Here is a 10880-nt window from a genome sequence, read left to right as displayed (position 1 = left end):
TTAACTAAAACTAGCAACTTAATTACGTTTATGTAAACATTTCTTGATAGATGTCGACTCAAATTTGAATATAAAACTAGCCACTCCTTAATTACGTTTTTTAATTTCTACATTAAACCATAATGATCACTAGTGCTTAGACTAGCATAGACAATAAAGATACAATAATCAAACAACATCGAATGATCAGATAAGATTGAGAAAGGCGAAATTACTTAACTGCCACTTTAAAATATAGGGAACTATCATTGATATATTTGTATCTATATTAGGCAGGTGATCGTGATTCAGATAGCCGGATATAACTTTAGTTTACTCCGTTGCAATGATAAGTACTTAGTACATTATAATACAAGTGATACGCAGAACACGATAGGACGGTAACAACCACACTCGACTATTGATCATACTAATGACGCTTCCGTCCTCGTGTGTGCCTGTGTCATAACCAAACACATTTATTTGATGGTATAAACCATGATATGTTTTACTTACTATCTTTTCATGCTTCATCAAAATTCAATCGACTATCATCCTCAATACTCCAGGGGTTACTATCACTGTCGTTTTATCTACCCCTGAACCATCTTATAGTAAATTTGAAGGCAGTAAAAGAGAAAATAAACTGACCAATCAAAGTCCTTCAGTGATTTTCTTTGAAGATTACATGGAGAGCAACGCCCAACTTAGCAACACACTCAAACACAGTATTCCGTTATTCGATTCTTTTGATGTACATCAATGACTAAACCGCCTGTTCATTTGGTGTCTAACACAAAGCCTTCAGCTTTGCTATAGCATAGTCCAAGGGTGGATATAACGACAGTAAAAGCAACCCCTGGAATATCGAGGATGATCGCATGTATGCGTTGCCCTATTTTAAATAACGTAATATCTATAAGCTTCAGTAATGTGTATATTTTCGAGATTAAGCACTGTTTAAGAACAAAAATACTCATGTAAATTTAAGTGAGTTTGAACAGTTTTCTTATTTTACACACCCGTTCACTTAACCATGATGTATTCAGCAAAATAACTATGCACCGTCAGTCTGAATATCAAAATAAAACGTATGGTACTCAACTGTATCATTATTAAATTCAAAGACTTTTGTTCAAATGCAAATCATAGTTTTCAATTAGAAATATATGTTACCGTTCTGTATCATTATAACAAAACCGTAAAAACACACGACAAATCCTTTGAACATGATGCTAGAGTAATTTGCCCTTGGTGACGTCTAACCGACGGCTCATTCCATCACACTATAACATCCGACAAAAAATGATACATGGATCTGATATCGGTATTTGTATAAAAAATTATGAAATTGGTAATGAAAATTCTCATTTTACATACCTCAAAAAATCCGTAGCATTCAAATTTCATATGATATAAACACTAAGACTATGTTACTGTTAAAATTTTATGGTTTCTTTACTATACCTAACCCAACAGATATCACCTGTAATTTGTGATATTTCACGCAGCCAGTTTAATACCCACCTTCCTCATATTGCCTATCATCAGCTTTAATTATCTATATTCTTACGTTTATATCAAAGCAGTTTAACGGACTTTTGTGCGAAATTCGTTTTGCTGTGGTGTAAAAAAAGTTAAAAATGTCATCAAATTTATGTTATATCATTACAATTTAATCAATCAATAAATCAATTAAAACAAGAGGCCCATGGACTATTGGCACAATACCACATAGTCATTTAAAGATTTTAGTAATTTTTGACCTTGAATTAGGTCTAGGTCATTCATTTGAACAAATTTGATAGCCCTTCATCCCAGTATGCTGCAGGCCCAATATGAGTATCCTGGACCTTCTGGTTCTTGAGAAGAAGTCGTTTAAAAGATTTTAGCTTTTTTGACCCCTGTGACCTTCAATGAAGATCTAGGTCATTCCTTTGAACAAACTTCATAGCCCTTCATCTCAGCATGTCAAGGGCCCAATATCAGGTCTCTAGGCTTCTTAGTTATTCACAAGATGTTGTTTAATGGATTTTAGCCTATTTGACCCCTGTGACCTTAAATGAAGGCCAAGGTCATTCATTTGAACAAATTTGGTAGCCCTTCATCCCAGTATGCTACAATCCCAATATCAGTGTCCTGGGCTTTCTGGTTCTTGGTAAGAAGTCGTTTAAAGATTTTAGCCTTTTTGACCCATGTGACATTGAATGAAGGTCAATGTCATTCATTAGAACAAACTAAGTAGTCCTTCATCCCAGCATTCTACAGGTCCAATATGAGTATCCTGGGCCTTCTGGTTCTTGAAAAGAAGTTGCTTAAAGATTTTAGCCTATTTGACCCCTGTGCCCTTGAATGAAGTTCAAGGTCATTCAGTTGAACAAACTTGGATGCTCTTTATCCCAGCATGCTGCAGGCCCAATATGAGTATCCTTGGCCTTCTGATTCTTGAGAAGAAGTCGTTTAAAATATTTTAGCTTTTTTGACCCCTGTGACCTTAAATGAAAATCAAGGTCATTCCTTTGACCAAATTTGATAACCCTTCATCCCAGCATGTCAGGGCCCAATATCAGGTCTCTAGGCCTCATAGTTATTCACAAGATGTTGTTTTAAAGATTTTAGCCTATTTGACTCCTGTGACCTTAAATGAAAGTCAAGGTCATTCATTTGAACAAACTTTGTAGCCCTTTATCCCAGCATGCTGCAGGCCCAATATGAGTATCCTGGGCCTCCTTCTTGTTCTTGAAAAGAAGTTGCTTAAAGATTTTAGCCTTTTTGACCCATGTGACATTGAATGAAGGTCAATGTCATTCATTAGAACAAACTTAGTAGTCCTTCATCCCAGCATTCTACAGGCCCAATATGAGTATCCTGGGCCTTCTGGTTCTTGAAAAGAAGTTGCTTAAAGATTTTAGCCTATTTGACCCCTGTGCCCTTGAATGAAGTTCAAGGTCATTCAGTTGAACAAACTTGGATGCACTTTATCCCAACATACTGCAGGCCCAATATGAGTATCCTTGGCCTTCTGATTCTTGAGAAGAGGTCGTTTAAAATATTTTAGCTTTTTTGACCCCTGTGGCCTTAAATGAAAATCAAGGTCATTCCTTTGACCAAATTTGATAACCCTTCATCCCAGCATGTCAGGGCCCAATATCAGGTCTCTAGGCCTCATAGTTATTCACAAGATGTTGTTTTAAAGATTTTAGCCTATTTGACCCATGTGACATTGAATGAAGGTCAAGGTCATTCATTTGAACAAACTTTTTAGCCCTTCATCCCAGCATACTACAGGCCAAATATCAGTACCCTGACCATTCGGGTCAGATGACCTAACAAGCAAGTTGGCATTTATAATAGACCGATTTAGTAAAAACAAATGCAATTAGCATGACATTGTACAAGATCATGATAAATAAGAGTTCCTTCCCTTACCATATCAAAACTAGACATCCTGCTTTTTCCCTATCTTCCCTATCTTCTCACAACTCCCTGGCAAATAATCATTTTCCTTCTTCCTTCCTTCCTTCCTTCCTTCCTCTTCCTTCCTTCCTTCCTTCCTTCCTTCCTTCCTTCTTCCTTCCTTCCCTCCTCCTCCCTCCTCCCTCCCTCCCCCCCTCCCTCCTCCTTCCTTCCTTCCTTCCTTCCTTTCCTTCCCTTCCTTCCTTCCTTCCTTCCTTTCCTTCCTTCCTTCCTTCTCCTTCCTTCCTTCCTTCCTTCCTTCCTTCCTTCCTTCCTTCCTTCCTTCCTTCCTTCCTCCTTCCTTCCCTTCCTTCCCTTCCTTCCCTTCCTTCCTTCTTACCTTACTTACTTACTCTAACTTACTCAATTAATTGATTCATTAATTAATCAAATAACACAAAATATTGTTCAGTAAAATATTCTCTCTGATAATCCTCTCTTTATGTTCAAACAAAAATATAAATATAATGTGTTCTATCCTTGTAACATGTTTAAACTAGACGTTGTTTATACCTGTTCCGGTTTTTCGTGGAATCGCTTAGTACTAAGAATTACATACCTGTCTCATAGCGGCCGACAGCTAGCTCGACGGTTGGGGAAATTTGTCGTATGAGGTCGACATATTTGACAACAGGTGAGTATATGCATCATAAGATATTAGTTTGTGGTTGAATTTTGACTATACTTATATTTTCTGATTAAATAAAAATATTATCTATCCAAAGATATTTGTGAAATTGCCTTACTACCGTTCTTAGTTTTTCTTTCATTTACGACTTATAGTACCTAAAATGAATCATAAGTTATCAGCATTGTCGAGATGATAGCATAGGCATTGTATGATTTCAAATAAGAAAATGGGGAAAAAAAACTAATGAAATTTGTAAAATGTCTATTACAACCATCCAGATGTGTGAGTTCTGACAAGGAAGTAATTTCTTTGACCCCTCCCTTCCCCCATTAGATCAGTGTAGTTTATATATACAAACCGAAAGTACCAGCCATAGATTAATATCAAAAATATTTTCCAATAAGATTTATTTATATATATGACTTTGTATGTAAGACGCATTTGTTTATAAATCATGAATATTACTTAATTAATAGAGTTTGCGATACTCTATAGCATAATTTCATAGGGAAAGAAGATTTGTTATATTCCTTATTCAATCAAATAACTTCAGAGATATTTTCGGTTATCTTCTTAAAATCATTTAAGCATTGATGTCCACATTTTTTTAATTTCATCGGGGTATGAAGAAAAAATGTTTGTAAACTGTGGGAATCAGTTTATCTTATTTTATTAAAGCAAAATAGTGACATAAATGATTATAATGATGTTTTAGACTATTTGATAAAAATATGTTATAATGTACAATTGCCATTAACAAATCCAAAGGTAATTCATACAAAGATCTTATCACTTCTCCATTTTGTCAGACATAGTTGAACCGTTAGACAAAAAATATAAAGATACGATTAATCATGTCCATGACCTACATATCGAAAGAGGAAGATAAAGAAATTTATCAAGAAATCGGAGAAAATGACACTTTGTAATGAAAATGATATTGAAAACGAATTTCATTTCATAATCAAATGCAATGTTTATAACGATTTAATGGACAAATATGTAAAACAATGATATGTAAGAAACCCAAGCGTGTTGGAATCAATTCATCTTTTAAATAATTACAATGTTAAGGAAATTAACTAACCTTTGTTTAAATATATTAGTTTAGCCTTAAAAAGAAGTGCATTGCTGGTTTAAGACCGCATATTTATCATGTACTCTCTCTCTCTCTCTCTCTCTCTCTCTCTCTTCTCTTAGCCCTATTCCTTTTTCTGTATTGCCATATCTCCGTCTTCTTCTCTTGATTCATCTCTCTCTTAAATTTTATTGTCATGTTCTGTTATTGTTATACGTTTGAAAACTTCAGCAAAATAATGAATCTGAATGATCGTTAGCATGATATGTGAGCACCAAATAATCATAAAACAATATGAACAATAGGCTGAGAGTACGTGACGAGATATCTACATAATCAAGCAGGTGTTGAGTTAATAAACTACTGAACCAGTGCAGGCAATTGCATAATCAAAGTAGATACGTGTGTCCAATATCTCAATAAATAATATATTTGTGTCACGTGTATCCTGTGTAAATGTATCGGTCAATCTCAAGATGCAATTACCTTGTTAAAACATGATAACACTCCAAAGATAATCAACTCAGATTATAATAAAATGATGGAGTATAACAATGCAGTAAATATTGACGAAACGAAAAACATTGAATACATTATGTTTAAGAGTTACTTCCCTTACCACATCATCACCAGACATTGTTACTTTTCACTATTTTCTACCAACTCCCTTCTCTCCCTTCTCAACTCCCTTCTCTCCCTTCTCATCGTCATATTTTTTTTAAATATATGTATCTCATTCTCAAAATATCTCTCAATTATTACTCCCTATCTCTAGTATCAAGAAAATAAAGTTAAATCTAATGGTAACTATAATCTAGATGTAATAGTGATACAGACGCCATCTTTATGTTAGCTAAGCAGCCGTAGCAACAGCTGATAATGAAGATAATTGAGGGCGTGGTTAATGATCGTCTGGCGATAGGTCAAGTCCATTAATTCTTCAAGGAGTTCTGTTTCCAAATCAACAATCAATGTCTCTATTGTGACGTCACGACAACGTTGGGTTATCATGCCATTCTTGGATGTTTTACATATAGTTATAACTTTTCTTTTTAAATTCTCTATTTTTCCAGAACAAAAGTATGGCTATCACAGAGGGACACCTACTTGTGGCAGCCATTGACTTCGGGACCACATACTCTGGGTACGCCTTCTCCTTCCTCCACGAGTATAAACGGGACCCACTAAAGGTTTCGTCCAATGACTGGGCAGTGGGATCCGGGGGTCTTATGTCATTAAAAACATCCACATGTCTTCTCTTTAAACCCAACGAGGACTTTCATTCCTTCGGATTTGAAGCTGAAGACAAGTATTCCGATCTCGCTCTGGACGGCGAACAAGAAGGATGGCGATACTTTCGACGATTTAAAATGAAACTTTATGAAAATAGAGTGAGTATGGAACTCCATTTCTCTGGGTTTTTTTTTCGTTTTTAATCCATATCAATGGCAATGTGTTTATTGAAGTATTCATATTTCAAATTTCGCTATCACCTTCGATCATCGCGATTTTAGGCGATTGCGTTTTATTAGCAATATGATGTCATACATTATAAGGAATAACAGGAGAAATTGTAATTATATCAGGGGAGGTAATAATGTGATTAAAACAGAGATGTTATATTTATTTAGCGATGCCTAAACTCATAACTAAATTGGAGATAAAGTGAGAAAACAGATCCAAAAGTTCGTTTCAAATTAACATAAAATAATAAGTACTTTTGGAAATCTATAATGTAGTTCATACAAATGGTTTGAAGCTATTGTTCTCTGTTTAGATCTAGCTCGTAAGTTCACCATTCAAGGTTTTCCAGTTCTAATGAATTTGTTGGATGTAGGCTTATACACTAAACAGCAGATATTTTGTATCACCTACGTTAATTATTCTGAAGTGTTTAAGCCGCTCCTTTACCCTCGAAGATGATCAGGGCCAGTCCATGAAGGCGATCAAGGTATTTACAGCAGCCATCAAGTATCTCAAGGGACATCTGATGACGTCATGCCAAAACCAAATGACGGGCGTAAAACCGTCGGACATCCTCTGGGTCCTCACTGTCCCGGCGATCTGGTCCGACGCCTCAAAACAGTTCATGCGAGAGGCTGCTGAGGCGGTACGCGTTTTGCTATGAATCTTATAATCGTAAAATGATCGGCAGTTCTTCTTTAATTGCAACGAATACAAATCCCCCTGTCAAACATACTGAATATCTTTATATCAATTCTGAATGTCTTATTGTGTTGCATAAAGGACACATTATCTCATTGATAAGATATTTTGCATTAAGATACACAAATGTTAGCTGCATTTTGTATGCTATTCAGAACATCCGATTTTTCCTTGGTTCATGGTTATTTTAATTTCAGAGAACAAAAGTCAAAGGATGAGAATTTATGTTTTCTTAATTTAAGTATACTTAATCAAATATCACAGTAGAAAGGTTATTTTTGCAGTTTTTGCCTGCAAATCCATTGTTTGTGAATTTCAGTTGTATTTAATTACCTGTATTTTACCAGGCTGGCATCGGAGGGAATCACTTGAAGATTGCTCTGGAACCAGAGGCTGCCTCACTTTACTGCAAGTACCTTCCTCTGGAACGGAAGGGAGAGAGTGGTATTCAGACATTCACTTCTGGTTCAAAATACCTCGTTCTGGATGCTGGAGGTAGGTATTTCTAAGTAGGAAGTTACTTTATACGGTTTTGCGATACTGTTATCTGTCATAAATATATATGGTATAAGTTTATAGTGTCGGTTCAAGGAAGCTATATTAAATAAAATACATGCAAACTCCCTTTAATGTTCAACCATCATATTGGACACCATCCTATCTCTAATACAATTGAGTTTCATCTGTCGGCAGTTGTTACGTTTACTCAAGTTTACACAAAGAAAAAAAGATTATGAACATTTTATTTAATTTATAAATTGACTGTTAAATAGCAAGTAGAATCATTAAAGCAGTCCGCGGGCGATCTGACAAATAAAACGATGTATATTTTATTTATCAAAGCTGAGTTTCTAGGATAGGTAATCATTGTCTTTTTAGGCGGTACAATAGACATTACGATACACGAGGTACAGCGGGATGGATCTCTGAAGGAAATCCACAAGGCCAATGGTGGAGACTGGGGCGGTACTAAGGTGGACCACGCCTTCCAAGTTCTCCTATCAGGAATCATTGGTAACGGCGCATTTCATAGATTCATGGAAAACAACAAAGCAGACATGGTCGAGTTCTTCCGCGATTTTGAAGTTAAAAAACGAACAATTAAACCAAATGCTCCCTCTGATGAGAAAACCACTTTCAAGATACCAACATCTATGAATGAGGCATGCAAGGACGAGAATACCCAGGATATGGCTGCAATTGTGAAATCAAGGCAATATTTCAAAGGTAACTTGTCTCTTGTTGGTGACAAGCTCCGAGTGAGCGGAGAAAGGGCAAAAGCGTTATTCAAGGATCCAGTCAAACAAATCGTGGAACATTTGAGGAAGCTGTTAGAAGAACCTTCTGCTAGAGGAGTGAAGAGTATCCTGATGGTCGGAGGGTTTTCTGAATCCCTCGTGCTTCAGGATGGAATCAGGAGGAACTTCCCAAACCTTCGAATGATTGTGCCAAAGGACGCCGGGCTGGCAGTTTTGAAAGGGGCGGTGATCTTTGGGCATGAGCCAAGGGCTATCAAATCCAGGATTTGTAAATACACGTATGGTGTGGCAGTCACACATGAGTTTGACGAAGCAAAGCATAATATATCCTACCGTGTTGTTAGATCAAATGGAGCAGTGAGGTGTGACAACATTTTTGACATCCATGTACGCGTTGGCGACACTGTTGATATTGGACAACCTCAAGTGGTACAATCTTACACTCCTGCGGAGCCACATGATACTTCCATGACATTAAGAGTATTTGTTTCTACTGAGAGGGACCCGATGTACACTACAGACTCCGGATGTACTAAGATTGGACAAATGACTGTCGCCATGCCGGACACTTCTAAGGGACGTGACAGATCGGTCAAAGTACAGATGACCTTCAGTAACACAGAACTTGAAGTAAAAGCAACCAATGAAGATACCGGGAAATCGGTTACAGCGGCGTTCGACTTTCTGTAGTGAAAGAAAATTCATAGTGTGTTTTGTTTGTTTCTGAACATATTATCGGTAATATCAAAACAGATAACAAAACTAGATACTTATGTATATTTTATTGATTTGTGTTATAGATAGAAAACATGTTAAATATCATCTACCAAACACGTGAAATTTTGGATTGCGTCTTTTTTTCTTTTTATAGTGGGGCACTAGTAATGACTAATAATGATGTTAATTAAAACATAAGGTTATATGGTGGTATATAATAAAATATCAAATCCGTAGGGAATTAAATCGTATTTGAGATTATATGAAGTTTGTGTTTTATAAATGCAAAGACGGTTTTGTTAATGTTTTTTAACATGAGCTAAGGTCAATATTTTTATAATGTTTGCAATTTTCATGTCAAGAAAGTGGGTCGATCAACTTGTATGGCGGGAAATGCTACACATTTTCATATCCAAAACAAACTACGTATACTCGATATTTGGCAATATTTGTAGAAGGTAATTTTGAAAATGGATGAAGTCACGAAAACTTCAATCAACCAAGAAATACATGTAGCTATATCGTGAAAGTTTCAATCGGTAAAAAATGCTTTTTGCATACATCGTGATGTAGTTTTTAAAAGGTGCACTACTATACAGTATCAGCAACGTTTTGAAACGTATGTTATATTGACTTTGACACTGACGATTCTCCTTTAAGAAAATTCACTTTTATTTAATATAAACCTATATTTTTATTGAACATTTATCCCACTTTATTATTCCACTTTTTATCTATTTTCCATCAACCGTCTATCACTCACTTATTATTTATTATGCAGATATTTGCTTTGTTTAATATTTTTTTAGCATTATGCATTTTTAACATTTTGTAGGTTGAAGCTAAATCATTAAAACAGCATTGCTGAAAATATAATCAATATTGTTCTGCTATATTCTCATATTGAAAATGTGAAAAAGAAATTATACCGGATATTGTGTCAAAATATGCGTACCTGATGGTCAATATGAATATGATTTGTTTTGTTTGATTCTTAGTTTCTTGGGACGGGTTTTGGTGACACTTCTAACAAATAGTTGGCGATATCAAAATCATACCATCGAGTACTCTAGATGTAGTGTTATAAGAGTTCCTTCATTTAGCTTATAAATTCATTGCACTTCGTCTGTTTTTATCCAACTAATCAAGTTATTTAACTATTGTCAGTATCATTCAGCATAACGTGATTAGAAATTTATCATTTTTCACCTATATTTCAACCTCGAATTTTTATATATTGTTATACATATTCACTCTATAACAAAGTGTATATCAAGTGATGTTGTTGTTTTTTAACATTTTCAAAAAATTAAACATATAACCACAACTTGAATAAGTGTAGTCTATATTTTCACTATTTTTCTATAGTTTTACCAACCACAGCATCAATGGATGAAAAATATATTTTGAGTATAGATTCGAATCCTGCCACTCGTATGGGGTCATTGAAAACAGATAAGGCAATACACCTACCCAACAGGCAAATCTTGGTAAAAACTATTATTTTACAAATGGAAGTAATACTGAGACTTTTACGTATTGTGAATGTCAAAGTCCATATTTTGTCGGAGTCTGTGTCTGCTCAAGTAGCTGA

General features: G+C 35.4%; 1 protein-coding gene across 1 annotated transcript; it reads left to right on the top strand.

Moving 5' to 3' along the window:
• Nucleotides 1–3936: 3936 nt before the first annotated feature.
• On the top strand, nt 3937–10606 carry LOC138327674 (heat shock 70 kDa protein 12B-like). Its single transcript, XM_069273963.1, has 5 exons — nt 3937–4069; nt 6218–6535; nt 7036–7254; nt 7658–7805; nt 8190–10606. Exons 2-5 carry the CDS (start codon nt 6227–6229, stop codon nt 9257–9259), a joined length of 1746 nt encoding a protein of 581 aa, XP_069130064.1. The 5' UTR covers nt 3937–4069; nt 6218–6226; the 3' UTR covers nt 9260–10606.
• The last annotated feature ends 274 nt before the right edge of the window (nt 10607–10880 follow it).

Source organism: Argopecten irradians, chromosome 7, assembly GCF_041381155.1.
Source record: "Argopecten irradians isolate NY chromosome 7, Ai_NY, whole genome shotgun sequence".
NCBI classification, from domain to species: domain Eukaryota; kingdom Metazoa; phylum Mollusca; class Bivalvia; order Pectinida; family Pectinidae; genus Argopecten; species Argopecten irradians.
Note: the sequence above shows the minus strand (reverse complement) of the source record. Positions and strands in the feature narration are given on the sequence as shown.